Here is a 17,295-nt window from a genome sequence, read left to right on the forward strand (position 1 = left end):
AGCTGAACATTCTGGCTTTGTAAAATGTGCTTAGAAAACGACGTTGCTACAATTACTGGCAGCTTTTACTTTCAGATCAAGTAAGCCGGGTCAGCATAAAGAAAAACCTTGCAGCTTCTCTGCACCTCATTTAATGTGTAAATGTTTGCAGTTTGGTTACTTCTGAAAGCTGACTTATTATCCAAAATTAACATTTTGAATGTTTTTTTACTTCCATTTGGGTCTCAACTACTTATAAAAGCAGCAAAAGCACTAAGTAAACAAAAACACCCAGTTGTTTTCTGGCAATAATTTAATGTTTTTTGGTTTCTGGAAAACAAACAATTTCAAAAAGTCACAATTTACGGGGACTGAGCTGTTACAGAGCAACCCCAGCAGAGTCCAGCCCCGTTACCTAGCAACCCCAGGGTAGCTCCAGCAGTTTGGTCAGCTGGTGGAAAAAATGAGGAGAGGAAACAAAATCCTTGCATTAACAGTCTTCACCCCCTTCAAAATAAGAGCATGAGAATAACTAACTACTTAAAGAATTGTTAAGTCGACAACCAAAACTTCAACACAGATGTCAAATTTCATCCAACGGAAAGTTTACAAAACAGCAAAGTAAATTAGCACTTCAGAATTTATTCAGAAAATTAATTTAAAGCAAGCTAATGCTGCGTTCACACCAAACGGGTTTTGTGGGTCAAATATGTGTCCAGCGCTTTGAGTTGGATGTGTGTGCACTTTGAAGTCAGCTTTAGCTTCAGACGTGCATCAAACGCAAAATCGCTCCAGACGAGTGTTGGGACGAGCTGCTGTTTTCCGTTACCTGCATCGGTGCCTGCATCTCATGGCAGGACACCAGCTACAGGCCACTACGTCATATAGCAGAGTCTCTCTGATTAGTTGATGCTTTGCATCAAGCGGCGAAAGTTCAGATTTTCCAACTCCAGCGTCTGACGCATTGAATGCTCAAAACGCTTCAGTCGTGCAGCGCTAGACACACGAAACGCGCCGCGACATGCATCCACATAGACTTTGAATGTAAACCAGATGCTCCTGATGCTGTGAACGCACCATAAATATGCTAAATGTATTCAAAGTTAGCAAAGCTGTTAAAGAGCTAAGCAAAAAATTTGCTCTGCTGTATATTAACGTATTTGTGGAAGTGTGCCCACCACCGCATTTCACAATCATGCACAATTTTGAGTTGGTAACAAAAACATTGAAGTTTGTAATTGTAACATGAGAAAATGTGGAAAAGTTAACAAAAGCAGCGAGGGAGAAGATAATAGCAGCTAAAACGATGGACATATCAATACTAACACTACGCTTCAGCAAATATTAAATTAAAAAAACACACTCACCTCCTCTGTACGGTTTCCAGGTGTAAAATTTTCCCCTGAAAGGAGTGCTGTCAAAGTCGGAGCACTGGATCTCTCTGAAGTCCCTGGAGCCTGCAGGACACTCCTGCATTGGACATAAATGCACAAATTCTTCTTCGTACATTTAGATTTTCTCTGTGTTTTACTCTGCATTCACACACTACATGCAAGCCAAGAATCACTAACAATATTCATAGTATAGTTGAATGAGTGCAGACGAATTGATAGCAAAGACTGAGTAAAACTCACATCAATATTGCAGGACCTGAAACGTTTTCTTTCTCCCAGACAGTATTTTCCTCCGATGGTTGGCCTGCAGTCAAAAACAGCAGGATCAATCTGTCACATATCGACTATATCAGTCCTCCATTACATCAGCACACATACTGACGTCAAAGCTCAGTTGTTTCATGGCTCCATCCTTATCTTTAGCTGCACTGATTGGACTTTATTTTAGCTACATCGATTTCACAACAAGACAACTTTTCTACATTTTAAAAATACATCTGTTTGGTGTCCAGCTGGCAGCTTTCTCAATATTTAGATCACTTTTCGGGAGAGTAAAACCAAAGCAAATGTGGAAAATAATAGTCTGAAATGAAACAGGAAAAAATCTTTGGCCCCATATTTGGGTCAGACCATTCCCCTCTTTAATAATTTCAAGATGAGCTATCTACTGACAGCAATTGATGCAGAGTGAGAAGAACTTTAATGTAAATAACTGCCCTCTTCATGGAACGACTGAGAGGAAAAATATATACCAATATAGTGTAAAAGGTAGACAAACACCAGTCAGAGTGAGGGTCTGATGTAAGGCGTCAGAACAGATGGTCTCTGTGGGAAAGAGGTTTAATTATCTCTGGGTCTAATGACTGCTTTTACAAAGGCCACAAGATGGACAACAAAGCTCTCAATCTACTGGCTTGTCTGCCTTTTAACTCACCCATGATCCCATGATCATGAGATGTGGATCATGAACCAGATTTGAGAAAACAAACAGCTGAAATCAGCTTTTCAGAGAAAACATCTGGGTCAAAACAAAAGAGGTAAAGAGAGGAGCTTTGTTTTCTGGGCAGTTTGGAGTCGAGGAACCAAAAATCAAAAAGAGTCAGCTGAGCTGAATCAGATGTTTGTTCAAATGCTCTGAACATTAGCGGATGGATGTATGGATGGACGGACAGATGGATAAATAGATGGATGGATGGCTAAAGAGATGGATGGACAGATATATGTTTGCTTTGGTCAGTCAGTCTTTCATTCCTCTAAGCTTTAAATATTAGATTTTGTGTTTTTTAATCTCGTTTTTTTTTTGCTTGCTTTCTGCTTCCTTATTTCCAGCACCCTTCTGGTTCCCAGCGTCCTCCGGGTTCCCAGCCTCCTTCTGGTTTATTTTATTCCCTCCTATCACATCACATTTCCCTGCAGCTTTCTCATATCGTATCCTTCACAGTTAGCCCATCACTTCAAATTTCAGTTTCTTTGTAGTCTCAAAAACTTTACAATCAAGTCTTTGATTAGCTTGTTTTGAGTTTCTGTCACTTATTTCAGAATAACTGAAATGTTTTTTTTTTTTTTTTTACAGTGTGGATCATTGTAGGCAGTACCTGGGGCTGTCGCAGTGTCTGACGGAGGAGGAGACTCCACCTCCACAGGTCCTGCTGCACTCCCCCCAGGAGGACCACAGACCCCAGCCTCCATCCACCCCCTCTGGACGAGTCCCATACGCAACACACACCCGTTTGAAGCACCACTGCAGCACACACACACGCACGCACAGGTTAAAAAAAATTATAAAATATAAATACACAGTTGTGCATTTACAAACACTCATCAAGTATTCTTGCATTATTAATCCATTACCATTACATTACTTGAAAATGGTCTTAAAACAACAATATTATCATTTGTTCTACGTTTTGGAATAATTTATTGTCCAGTAAAATTTGTTATATTGACAGGCCTTGATCTGGCTTTTCATTATTCCTTCCAATTTGTTCAATTTACCACAACAACTGACCTTAATGAATGAATGAATAAATGGAAACTTTAGACCAGAAACATATTTTTTTTATTCTTGCAATAACCAGTCCAAGTGAAACTTTAGATAAACATTTACGGACATCCTTGTAAATTAGATTTTTAATCTCTACATTTTTTATCTTGAGGTTAAATAGAAAAACACATGAAATATTTAAATACTGTATGATTATTTTCAGAGCTCACCCCTTTCTCTATGGTGTTAGTCTGACAGATGGTTCCCTCTGCTGCAGGTATACTGCTGGTGATGCAGCGGTTGCTCTTACTCATGCACCAAAGTTCGCTGCAGACTTCCTGTATGCGTCAGAGAGAGAAAAATAAAACCATCGGAGAAGCCGACGGCCACAAGAAAGAGAATATGAGAAATATTATTGGTCTTATTTATGATCAACAGGCAGAAACTGTCATTCACCTTCACCTCTTTTCCCTCCAGAGCCGTCAACACTTTAGGGTAATGTTTTATTGTGTACATACGCTGACTACATAGTATCTATAATAATGAGTCTATAAAGCCGCGCGCTGTTCCAGATGTCCATTCGCTCTGAAGGCGGCCTCGTAAAATCCTGACTATGCAATAAAAAGAACGCTGTCCCGTGAAAGTATTGCAAGATGTGTTATGTATCACAGATTTAAAGATGAGAGTCTTCAAATGAATCAAGAGTGAGAATCAAGAGTGAGAAGCTGAGCCGAATCTCTTTTTTTAAGTTCATTTTAATAAACAGCTAAAGAGAAGATGACATAAAAACAAGAGTTTGTGCAAAAATTATGCACAAGTTTATGCAAGAACATATCAATAAATCAAAATGTCATCAGAAAAGTAGTTTATTTTAGAAGGTAAATAAAAGAAAACTGAAACCCATACACACTTACATAATTTTAATGCACACAGATTGATATATAGTAAATTTATAAAGTAAATTTTTCAACTATAAAACTATTGAAACCAAAAGTTCTGCTCCAGAAATTAGGAAAGTAACTCAAAGTTGACCTACTATGCTTACTTGCACATGTTAGGATTTGTCTATGTTTTTCCACAAAATCCTTCTTAGATAATGAGACTTTAGTCTGGTCAGTTTTAGGGTGTCTTGTCACTTTAAGCCCAAATAAGCTGCTGTTGGTCATGCCCATTACACCCATCAAAATGGCTGCAAACAGATGCGTAATTATACAACTGCACATCTTTGAAAAGGAGAAGTGGAGCCTCCTGATCAACCAACAAGAATGCATTAAGGATGGTAAGTCAACAACAAAACACTTCATCTTTTCCAGCAGCCATTGTACATCCCAATACAATTGGGTTGCTAGGTGCAGTGTGACTCAACAATAAAATGTTTTATTTTCCAGACACCAAAATAACATTAAGTTATTTCCAAAAAAACAGCTGGGTGAAGTTTTTAAGCAATTGGATTGTTTTCAGGAGCAGTAGAAACCAAAATATAAAAATGTTAAAAATGTGAATTTTGCATAATAGTTCCCCTTTAAGACCAATATAATGGCCAACACAACCAGGGGCCGGACTGCTGATTTGTCCAGTGGAAGGTCATTGACATCCTCAACAAGTAAGGTAAGTCACAAAAAAAAAGTCATTTCTGAAGAGGACTGGTTTATCCAAAACTCTGATATAAAAAGGATAAACAAATTACTGGGATAACAGAAGCCTGGAGAGTATTATGAGGAAGGACGTTTAGGGGAGATTTAGAAGGTGTTAACTGCAGCTGGAATAGTGATCTGCTGTGTTTTATGAAGTCCAAAGTCAGACCAGCTGTCTACTGACTTAAAAGAATGTGAGTAAACTAGAGCTGCAACTAAATTATTATAGTAATCGAAGATTCTAACAATCGGATAAAAAAAATTGGAACATTTTGTAGATTTTTAATTTAACCACTTAAGCCTTTTCATACAATATTACAAAAACATAAGAAAATGCAGATACAAAAAAAATCAATTCCTTTTACAAAAAAGAAAATAAACAACATAACACTCCTTCAGTGAGCAGCGAAAAAAAATTCTAACTACATGTGAAACAACAAAGCAACCAATGCGCTCCTTTAAGGGTAGGCTAAAAGCAGTCATATGCAGCCTGATGTCACTTCTATTTAGATGACTTGGCAGTAAAAGTGGTCTTAGGGTGTTGCGTGGTTAGCTGCACAAAAAGACAAGGATAAAAATCAAACTTGTCATTTATTTTATAAGGTATAATGAGAAAGCTCATTAAACCTTATAATGAGGTTCCGGCGCCGATGGATAGCAGCTGTTAATCATAATGACCATAAGCCCTCAGTGTAACCGCGAATTTGGAGCGGACAGGAGGTATGAGTCGGTTTCTAAGCTAGCTGTTTCCAACTTTTATAAATACCGCCGTCTATGAGCCCCAACCAGGTGTGTTACGTTCACAGACAATTTAGCTCGACTCGAACAAGTAGCCATGAATAAAATGGAAAAATCGACTTTTCCATCATGGTGCCTCAAATGATTAAGTGACGTAGTTGCAAAGGGTCAATATTCCAGTTAACGATTAATCAATTAATAAATTATTGATGATGATTTCAATAATCATAATCAATGATTAAATAAAACTTAGAAATTAATGAAAATAGGTAATATTTGTGTGCTCACCGCATATTTACACTGCCGGGATCGGATGCCGTACTGGAAGCGGCACTGCTCGTCTGCGTCATAGGCCTGACCGGGGGCGGTGGTGGGGTAAACAAACTCCTGCTTTGGCGGCATGTTGTTCAGACAGGAGCCCAAACCTGAGCTGAAGCACATCAAACAGAGGAGAAAAATATAAATACTAATCGTAAAATAAAGAACAAACATAAACCCTGCACTTTTGATGTTTTTATTCCGATGTGATATTTTATTAAAAGCAGGAGCAGTCTGAATATATAAACCATCAAACATGTTCTTACATTTTTTCCTGCACTCCAGTAATTAGCTATTTATTTCTAGGAAGGAGATATCTGATGGGCTCACTCACTCCAGGAAGCTGGTGATATAATCCCGGCTGCAGGCCGACCAGATGAACGGGTTTGTCTTCATGGTGATGTGGTCAGCCATCAGTTTGGCGGTCTCCTGGCTGCGTGGCCCGCAGGCGTTCCCCATCCCGTCATGGTTCATCCCAAATCTAAAGCCCATGATCACACAGGGAGAACACTTTGAGGCCAAGCAGACAGCTAATAATTCCTGCAGCAGCAACGGGGAGAAAAACGGCCTCTGTGGATAACCAAGAGGAACTCCAAGAACATTAGTGTCAAATATTAAACTCTGCAACTTTGACATTGCACCAAAAGTGAACGAAACAGAATATTAAAGAATCTTGTGGGGAACATCTTCTGTTGGACTGACTAAGCATTGGCCTGCAAACTATTCATACCCTTTGCACATTACAAACACTAACCTGTTCAAGGAAGCATAAAAGGTCACTTTTAAAATCCATCCATAGACGTCATTGTTACTTCAGTGAAGAATGCGCTGCTGTGCGATATCTACGTTTTTATGTTTTTCTTCTGCAGATGAGGATCGCTTTGGGGTCATAAACCCAGAAGATTTATTGAGGTTGTATTTAACAAATTGTATCATCAACCATGTAGAAAAATCTGATTTCCGCAAAAAAACAAAAAGGAAAAAAACAGAATTAAGCATCAAAACTTGCTGTGTGAACGTAGACTCAGTCTACATTATTGCTGAAAGTGGGAAAGTTTAAAGCCTTTTTAGATTAAAAAACGAAACCCCAAATTTTAAAGAAGACATGGAGCGCTGTTTAGCCTTCGATGAGAAAAATGAAAATCCACAAGCTAACCATTACGGAAGAGGGGAAATAAAAATCTGTTTTGGAAAGAAAGCTGGAAAAAGTGTTGTTCAGTTTGCCAGAAGCCATGCAGAGGTTCCGTTCCGATAAAACCAAAACCTTTTGGACTACATGTGATGGAAAACTAACAATGTGCATCACAACTTGAAAACTCTTTTTAGCAGACACTCTTGATCCAATCTGACAGACTGAACAAAAACAAAAAAACCACAACGTAGCCTGCCATGAATGCTAATGTTAGCTGACGGCAGATGTTTTCATGGAACTGAAAGTTGTTTCTCCGCCTTTTGGACATCGAGCATCGTACAGGAGGGTGATTGACAGCGCTTAGACCCTCCTCCTAGCTCTGATTGGTCGTTTTTGACCAGGAGCAGGGGATTTTTGCAGACTGCAATCAGACCCAGCTCCAGAGAAATTTAGCAGGTTAAAGTTTACTTTAATATAAATACATAAACAAACCTTTATGTAAAATTTCAAGTAAAGTAACCATGTTTATTAATACAAAATAAACAATAAGGATGTAGACAGTGACATGTATAAAATGTTGAGTGCTCAAACTTGCATCAACATTAGCTCATATGTTGCAGAAATCTACAAATCAAATGTTTCCGGTCTCTGAAGTCTACGTCTTTAATGCAAAATCAATCTACTCAAGTGAGAGTAGCAATAATAATAGAATTGCTCAAGTAAAAGAAAAAAGTAAGGTGCAGTCAAATTTTGAATAACAACAATGCTAGGATCCTATTCTTGCTAACAAGCTTAGTATTATTAGCATTAGCTCGTCATCATTTAGCATTACCTGCATTCAACCACATTAAATCAACTCACTTGGTTTATTTGGGAGAAAAAAAACTCTTCAAAGTTCTTTGCCTTTTGCTGGTTTGCTGCCATGTTTCTAACACACACCTACGCGGCAGCAGCAATCTCAGTCGCTGCCCTTACCGCTCATGTTGCGTTTAAAGGCGGCTCAGAAAAACAAGTTACGACATGTTAACAACAGACTAAACAGTTGTGACTGCTGGAAAAAAGCGAGAGGGACAACGGGCACAAATAAGAGGAGTGTGGGAGCCCTTACTGTATCTTATCGAGATAAGAATAATAGATATATAATAACTTTGAGGTAAAAATAAAAAACAACTTCCAGTAATGACATAGTGACATGTCATGTCTAGAACATGTTCCATATTTTAATAAATATGGAAGAAACATATTTTGTGAAAGTTACATACACCCAGAACAAAATAAAAACCATTTTCAGATGAACGAGTGACTTACGTGTGACCGATCTCATGGGCGATGGTGAAGGCTGTTCCCAGACCGATGTCCTCGTTGATGCTGCAACTCCTCTCTGGCTCACACATCCCTCCCACCGGAGCCAGACCTGACAAACATCAACATGGATTCAGACACATAGATTCTCCATACAATGAATCTCACTCCACATGCACAACACATCTTCATGTTAATTACAATCACAGATCATTTCTGCCGCCATGAAGACCACATATGAGACTGATAATTAGCTTTAATTTATGAGTCAAACCTAGCATGCTTTATGGGTCAGAGTTGGGCTAATGTTGTGGTGATGTGGTGCTCAGTGTACCCTGCAAGAGGCACAGCCTGTCCTCTATGTCACTGTGGATTATGAATGGGTGCAGATCGCACATCTGTGAGTGAATGTTACCTAGAGTTTCACAGGGCTTGTTTTTCTGGATGCAGATGTCGTACCTGGAGACGAGACAGAACAGTTATTTAAAAATGCGCAATTTCTTGTGCGGAGGTATTCAAAAATACTCTTGTTAACGTGCTGATTTAGGGCAGATCTATTCATTATAATTCTATGCTTTGTGCTCTGAGCGATGTCGTGTTTTATTACTTATTTTTTTACATTATATTTTGAGTTCCTAACTGCACTTTCTGAACCATTTGAAAGAAAGATTGTTGCAGTTACATGTTTTTATCAGTTCAGCTTCTTTATTATTTATTTTACACTGACTGTTTTACTCATAATTACACTGACTGAGCAAATTAAAGTCGTGTTGTTTTTACATTTTTTCACCAAGCTTGTGAAGCTATTGGTGTATTTAAGTGTTCTGTACTGGTGCAAGGCTATCAAATGAATTTGTAAATAAGGAGATTTTTGACTGTGTTTAAAAAATTTTTAACAATTTTAAGTAAATTTGTTTTTGTGTATCAGAAGTGAAAACAGTGGATCATGCATCTCTAGTCAGGAAAACTAACACTAATATCTATATGGATGGTTGATTGATGATTATACAAATGTAACAAGGTTTTATTTTAACAATATTATAGATGCAAAGTGTGTCAAATTTGTTAATTTAATCTTTTAATTTATTTTGTTTAGTCATTTAGTCAAGAAGTTGTTTTAAAAGACTTTGGTTCTTCTAAGTTGATTGTTACCATAGCATCCAGTAACTGACAGCTCCTCCCCCTTTTTTCTGTTGCCGTCGGTAACTGTGAGGCAGAAGCTGCCTGACAGATGTTAACCACCAACATGATTTCCTCTTTTGTTAGAATAAATACAGTGAACCTGAATGTGTCTGTCAGGAAGTCAACCTAGTGAACCTGAGACGAACATAGAAGGGCCACATCTGAATCCGGGTCACAGCACCAGATGTAATCTTTCAATGTTCGTCGGGTGTAGTGTGATATATAGTGTGATTTTAAAAATAAAAACTAACTGAAAATATGTGTACATATTGTTTCTTTACCCTTAATTAATATAAACCTTATAGTCTTACACCTAATCTCTGTATGCTTTAATTCCTTCTTTTTGCACACACAGTTTTGCCCAATACAGCTGATTCTGAACAGTGTCCAGCATTTTCACAGACAGTGACCGACTGATTAAACTTTACAAGAACAATAGACGGAAGCCATTGATGGTCACTGAGGTGTCATCTGTCTGGACAGCTTCCACCCTTTGCTTGATAAAAGCTTCTGCAAAAACAAAACTGTTCCCGTAAAGCCAATTTAAATGTTAGGCCCTTCAGTACACATGCATCAAACTCAAGGCCCGCGGGCCACATCTGGCCCGCCATAAAGTTTTATGTGGACCAGACGGGCACATAAATAGGACCTTGAAAATAACCGTTGTGTGTTTTAATAATATTTTATCAATCAATTGAAAGCAGTTCTCAATGGAAGGAGATTAGGGCCACAGAAAGAAAAAATTCTGAATTTTTTCAAACAGTTTTGACTATTTTTTCTTAAAATTTTGACTTAATTTTTAATTTACCAGAATTATTCTTACTTTATTCTTTTAAGATCAAAAGTCAAAATTCTCAGGGAAAAAAGACAAAATTCTGGGGAAAAAAGTCAAAATTTTAATTTTTCTCAAAATCTTGACTTTTGATCTCAGAAGATTAAAGCCAGAATAATTTTTCCAGTAGCCACAATCTTCTGCCAGTTTTCATATGTATTCTGCCAAATTACATCAATGTGAAATGATGTTCAGTATTATTTAACTTTAAGAAGTACTCATTGACTGCAGCGGCGACTACTTATTCAAATTTTTGAGGTTTATTAATAGATATAATCAACGAATTTTACCACAACCAGCCCTTCGAGGACATTCATAATCTTGATATGGCCCAAAATAAAAACGAATGTAACACCCCTGCTCTAGAATAATATAGGAGTTTTAGTAGTACTAGTACTATAGTTGCCTGGCAGCAAAATGTTTCTGGGTTTGAATCCCATCTATGGTTCTGCTTGTTCTCACAGAAGACAGATGATTTCAAAGATCTGTTTAGAAAGCAAATGCATTTTCTTTAATGTACTCATGAGATTGTGGAAAAACAGTTTCTCAGGCAACAGCTGAGAGTTTTTTTCTGATTAATTTGGATCAACCAATTCCTGTAAAACACCTGCGATTTTCCTCAGAGATTAAGAAAAAACAAACATGCTGCTTCGTTCTGGATATCTTTTTGCGGCCTCATTCTTGCCAATTTTTTTCCTTTATATTTGTAGAGTTGCTTTAATTCACTAACATTAGCAAATTTTTAGCATGCAAGGCCAGTTTAAAGTCAGACCACAGTATTTAATGCAGATTTAACTAAAAACCTTTACTTAAAATTGTTTTTTGAGAAATAGAAAAGTGGACTCAGATTATCGTCCTGCTGCAAAACCGAAGCTTAAGGTCATATATCGACGACCAGACACTATTCTTTGAGTTATTCATTTAACAAGCAGAATTTGTGATTCCATCAGTTATGGGAAGAGGCAGCAAAACAGCCAAAACACTGCCACCATCATCTTAAATTACAGGGGCAGTAGTCTACCAGAGACACAATTAAAGGTTACACTCTGAAATTTTGTACATCAAAAAAGAAAACGCATTAAAGTTTTTAACACAATAAAATCTATGTGATTAAATCATCAAAATTAACATGCTGAAGGGGCAGTATTATGTTTTCCAGGAATATAGTGCCGTTTTATAGCACAGTAAAGTAACTATTCTACCTTGAGTTGTTATAAAAATGTTGTATGTATGAAATATGACTTAATTTGACTTTGTAATTTAACGCCTTGAAATTAGGCCTCTGTCTCTTTACAGACTCTGGCTTCAGGAAGTCATCATCACATGGCTCTTCTATTAGCCCTTTAATAACGATTTTACCAAAGTTTCACTGAGAAGCAGCTCCTATAATGAGCTCAGCAGATGCATAGTACCACCAGGTGTCTGCTAATTGCTGCTGGCTAGTCTGAAGGAGTTGAGTGTTTGGAAACAGCAGCTTCAAGGAAAAGCTGTATCTCAAAGGCGGAACTAGGTCCAATCAGGAGTTTTGCACAGTTGAATGGTTGCCATGGAGATTAAAGGATTTCTCAAACATGCATGGAAGGATCAATGCAACACTCCAGGTATGTTTTTGATGAGGGAATAACATAATAAACACGAAGTAAATATCATATTTAAAGCCCTGGTTGATTCATGAGTCAAGAATGTTTCCCTTTCACATTTCCTTCTGTGTTTATCTTGCGTTACCTGGTGATGAGCACGGCGGTGTCGTGGTGAGCGATGCCGTTGTCCGGGATGGCGTTTCCGTAGCTGCTGCTGCGGTGCTGGATGGTTTTCTGCCACTTACAGAAACTGTCCAAAGACTTCCCAGCATGATGGTTGATCTCCAGTGTTGGCTGGAAGAGAAGAAAGCAGGGAATCGCAAACTCAGAGGCACGTCTGGAAAAATAAAGTTATGCATTTTGTTTTGTTAAATTCAAAACAGTTGCTCTGTTCTGAGGTTATTTTCCCCTCACACTCTGTTAGTCTTTCCTATCTGTTAAAACTGTGTAGATTCGCCGCATTATGTGGGAGCTGAGGGAGTGCTCTGCTGGCCACAGCTGGCGAGAATTCGTAACCCAGGAATGCATGCGGTGACATAACTGGTAATTGTCTCATCCCACAGTCCCTCATCTCTGGGCCCACTCATGGCATCGTTTTCCCTTTCCAGGCACAGCTTTGACTTTCTTTTCGGACTTGGAAACCTCTTGCAGAAACCCCTGCTCTGCTTTTGCAGAGCAAAACTGGTGAACCCACCCTGCCCCCTCACGGAAAAGCTAATACACCGCTAATAAGACTAACATTTACATGTTCACTCATTTAGATAACAAACACATCCGGGCGGGAGGCTCCAGAGATTATTTTAAGGCACGATGAATCATAAATGTTCCTTAACAAGACAGCTAAGGAGGAAACCTCAAAGCCACTGCGTAATATCCGAAGGAGCGGGTCCAGGAGTCCCACCACATGCTGTTAATGGCTAGCTAATACAGTCATTTACAAGGCAGGCAGGTGGTTCAGTCATCTCCAGAGCTCCACTGGTAAGGTCATGGACTTTTTATGAGCTGAACTCCTGCCCTGTGGTCAGGTGGGGGACTCTGGCCGCCGGTCTCTGGCTTACATCATGCAAGCAGCTCAGTGCAGCGGTTTTAGTCCCGGTGCCTCTTCTGGAGGTGCATGCTGACCTCAGCAGGATTAAAAATCAAGAACAAGCTTTCCTTGGTAACATTTTTAGTTTATAATCAACACTAAAATCAGCTTCTGCGAACACAGAACCTTGAGAAAGCAAGCATTTCACAATTTCATCTGAAAAAGTATAGTTGGTCAAGTTTCTAGTACAAATATCTTACAGTTGAGAAAAATCTAAACGAACTTACAAATAAATTTTTAGCAAGATGTAGAAGTTTGTTTTGCGTCAATAATTCCTTAATATGGATGAAAAAAGATTCAGTCCGTTTTTGGCAATAAATTAATGTTTTTTGGTGCTTGGAAAGTGACCTGTTTCAAAAACCTTCCACATATAAAGTCACCAGTCACCTAGTGACTGGTGACTTTATATGTCACCAGTCACTAGGTGACATATAACCTAGTGACTGGTGACTAGGTTATATGCCCAGCCCCATTACCTAGCAACCCAAGCTGAGTTCCAGAAGATTTTGTCAGCCGGTTTTACTGCTTTTCAGTGGCTGCTGAAAAAGATGAGAGTTTTGTTGTTGTCTTACCAACCAGAAACCACTTGCTGCATTGTTGTTTGTTGTGCAGGAGGCTCTACTTTTGCTTTTTAAAGTTGTATGGTTGTATTTGTTTGCAGCCATTTTCATGTGCAAGTGGAAATGTTGAGTTGGGGGAGAGTGGCCAGCAGCGGCTTATTTACATTTGAAGTGACAGAACAGTTTGTTCTGGAAGGAGCTCAAAATAGGCAGAAATGAGCACACTAAAATCTCATCAGCTGAGAATGATCTGGTACAAAAAAAATGTGCTGAACATGTTTTGTGTAGCCCATAGATCTATCCTAACTTGTTTAAGAAAGCATAAAACAAAGTGAGGCTGTTTGAAGGCAAAATTTAAAGGAACATGAGATTACTGTACCACAGAGAGTAGTGTGGTACAGCGTATTTAAATCCATCTCGTAGATGTTCTACGTCCTGGGAAAGCGTCAGAGAGCTGCCTGTTTACCACAGCAACATACACGACAGTCACAAGGCAGCTCTGTGTGACAGGTACAAAACTCCCCTCACTGCCCGACTTTTCCCACCTCCGTTCAATCATCTCTCTCTACTTACCCTCCTTACATCCTCTCATTCCCGTCACTACAGCAGCCATTCATAACAGCCACAGCCACACACACACGCCCACGCCTACACACACACGAAGTTCGCTGGGTGGGGTGGAGGAAACAACACTTAAGCCACTAATTTACACAGAGATTTATGAGGACAAACTCAGAGAGAGACATGCAGCTTTTGACAGACCTGGTCTTCCATGAGCAGGATGAGTCGTGTTACCACGATGTTGACTGCATTCCCCAGGCTAGAATCATGGAACAGTTTGGCAACCTGACCTCCAGGGAAACAAGAAAAGACCAGTCTTAAAAACGGCCGATGCACTGGCAGACCTCAGCACAGCTCAGACCAGACAACACTGGGACAAAAAAGTCCACTTTAAACTAGGGCTGAAATGATTAATCGATTTAATCATGATTAATCACGATTAATCGACTATTGAAATCATCGTCAACGGATTTAGTAATCGACTAATCATTAACTGGAATATACATATTCTAATAAAAAGGTGATTTTATGGAAAAACACAACACAATCAGAAGGTGTAAATATATATCTATAATTTGCATTTAACATTAGAAAAAATTATAATAATTCTTTGTACAAATATCTTACTCAGAATTCCCCAAGCGGAACAGTTTTAGATTCACTCAATTAAAAGAATTCAATTATTTTTTTAAATGAGACAATACAGCATTCCTTTAGTGAACTCTTGGTCAGTTGTAGCAAAGGATGAATCTGCAGCTAAAAATACTTAACTTTTTAATTTACTCACCAATTACTGCAAGCAAAACAAACATTACAGACTAACAAACAGAGGTATTGATCTACAAAATAACAAATAACCAATCAGACAAGAGAATGATTAACAAAAATAAAATAAAATAAACAAATAAAAACATTAAAATTTACACATTTAGGACAAAGACAAAACACAGAACAAATGTTACAAAATATTTTTGTACAGTTTTGGTTTACTTACAGTTTACTTACTCTGAGTGTGTTGTACTTTCAGCAAATGGCCTTTTTAACTCCAGTTAATGATTATTGATAATAGGCCTGTTACGATAAATTTGGCTGTACGAGAAATTGTTTCAGAAGTCATCGCGATAAATGAAAATGTAATTTTGAGACCCTTTTTTAAGCGAGCTAATGATAAAAATAACAATGAACACATTCTCCAAGATCCCTAAATTTTAATGAACATTTAACACTGGAACTGGAAGATATTTTAAATATCTAAAATAAATAAACAAAATGACAAATAAAATTAATTTTGAAGTCTTTGTAAACAAAATTGTCCTTCAAAAAAACGGTCTAGTTGAGACCAAAGCACCAAACTGAAGACTTTTATCATCCAGTTTTTGGTAGAACGAAAGAAAAAAAAAAAAAAGATAAATCAGGCCAATGAAAATTATTGAGTTTGTTTTAATTTATTATGCGATTAATTGATTTAATGATTATTGTGACAGGTCTAATTGACGATTATTTCAATAACTGATTCATCAAGATTAATCTGATTAATCTTTTCAGCCCTTTTTTTCACCTGACCAAAATATCGTCTTCCATAACTTTCCTGTGGAAAGATGCAGCTTTTGGCAGAACTGCATGGAAGTTTTCTTCTTTTCGCTCTTCCCACAACTTAAAGGCATCAATAAATTCTCCCACCTGAGCCTTGGATCTCTGCAGCTCCTCCAGAGTTACCATGCCTAACATGTCTAATGTGGCTCTTCCTCTTCATGATGCTGTTTGTTTTCTAATGTTTGAAGTTACTTTTAATGTCTGGTGTTTAAGTTACATTTTACACTTATCCTCGACTTTGTGTTCCCATTAAAATACATTAAAGTTTGTGGTTTAATGTGGAAATAAAAAGTTCACAAACTACCTCCAACCAAACATTTCCTGTAAACAGACTCTTCTGTCCGCAACTAAAGTAATAAGTGGCACCGAAGCTTCACTCTGACCATACTGTCTGGTTAAGGTTAGTCTTTTTCTAAATTAAGTTCAATTTTTTGATGTTGTCTGGACTTTTTTTCTTTAAAAAGTCTTTCATTAAATACATTCCTAGCTTGTGAGCGTGTGTGGTTTCGGAGGTTAGCACGAGAAGATCCTCAATGAAACAAAAAGGAGGCGACTTGAAATTGGATTCCCCCTTGTAGGAAGAACACACTAAATACTAGCTTTGCTTCTTTCCTGCTATTTTTAACAATACTGATTAGTTTTATAGCTAATTTAATTCAGTTCAAGTATGAAGCCAAAGCAAAAAAAAAAACAACAAAATAATAAAAGCAGCTTGTAGAGCAAACCTTATCAGCATTGAAAGTCATTTTGTCCATGACTCAGTCGCTCACATCATTGTGAAGTAATCATCGCACTCTAAGGAGATTTGCAGGTCCTGTGCTTTCAAGACAGCCCAAATCATCACCCTCCTACACCGTGCTTGACATGCTTTCATTGGGGCAAAATTTTCATTGTCTACTGTTTGAAAATTGCCATGACTAATTATTTTATTGGGAAGATCACACTGTTGACAGTTAATTACAAACTTTATTCAAGAAAATGTAATTGAGTAAAAGTAACTAGTTACTACCCAACTCTGAATATAGAGGGATTATTTGTTTGTAAACACAGCGGATACGGGCAACTTGACTGGAGCAGCAAGAGCCGGGCGGCCTTTAAACGCTCACTGGTTGCCATGGTTACCTGCGTTGATCTAGCTGTTCTAACATTAGCTAGCATGTTGTCAGTGTACTACAACTGTTTATCACAGCGTGATAAAATAAGTTATGCTACCAAATTGACATTAGTGAATGAGACGCATCTTAATGACCGATAAGCGTTATATACAGGTGAGTTGATAAATGAGAGCAAATGTCCCAAACGCAATTTGTTCATGGTAAGATCATCAGCTTTCACTAAGATATGTCAAGTCTCTATAAATAAGATAAACATATACATGGTGAGCAATAAGGGCGCCGGAATAGGGTTTTTATAAAATGT

General features: G+C 38.0%; 1 protein-coding gene across 3 annotated transcripts in view; it reads right to left on the reverse strand.

Moving 5' to 3' along the window:
- adamts10 (ADAM metallopeptidase with thrombospondin type 1 motif, 10) overlaps positions 1–17,295 on the reverse strand; it is a 57,418-nt gene that overhangs the window by 17,606 nt on the left and 22,517 nt on the right. For all 3 annotated transcript variants that reach the window (XM_032573160.1, XM_032573161.1, XM_032573162.1), the window contains 10 exons: positions 14,485–14,568; positions 12,221–12,369; positions 8,897–8,940; positions 8,488–8,593; positions 6,382–6,528; positions 6,018–6,159; positions 3,588–3,695; positions 2,969–3,114; positions 1,614–1,677; positions 1,347–1,449 (listed from right to left, as the gene is read on the reverse strand). In XM_032573160.1, the coding sequence (XP_032429051.1) occupies positions 1,347–1,449; positions 1,614–1,677; positions 2,969–3,114; positions 3,588–3,695; positions 6,018–6,159; positions 6,382–6,528; positions 8,488–8,593; positions 8,897–8,940; positions 12,221–12,369; positions 14,485–14,568 (1,093 nt within the window). The remainder of the gene's footprint in view (positions 1–1,346; positions 1,450–1,613; positions 1,678–2,968; positions 3,115–3,587; positions 3,696–6,017; positions 6,160–6,381; positions 6,529–8,487; positions 8,594–8,896; positions 8,941–12,220; positions 12,370–14,484; positions 14,569–17,295) is intronic.

Source organism: Xiphophorus hellerii, chromosome 9 (genome assembly GCF_003331165.1).
Source record: "Xiphophorus hellerii strain 12219 chromosome 9, Xiphophorus_hellerii-4.1, whole genome shotgun sequence".
Classification (NCBI taxonomy): domain Eukaryota; kingdom Metazoa; phylum Chordata; class Actinopteri; order Cyprinodontiformes; family Poeciliidae; genus Xiphophorus; species Xiphophorus hellerii.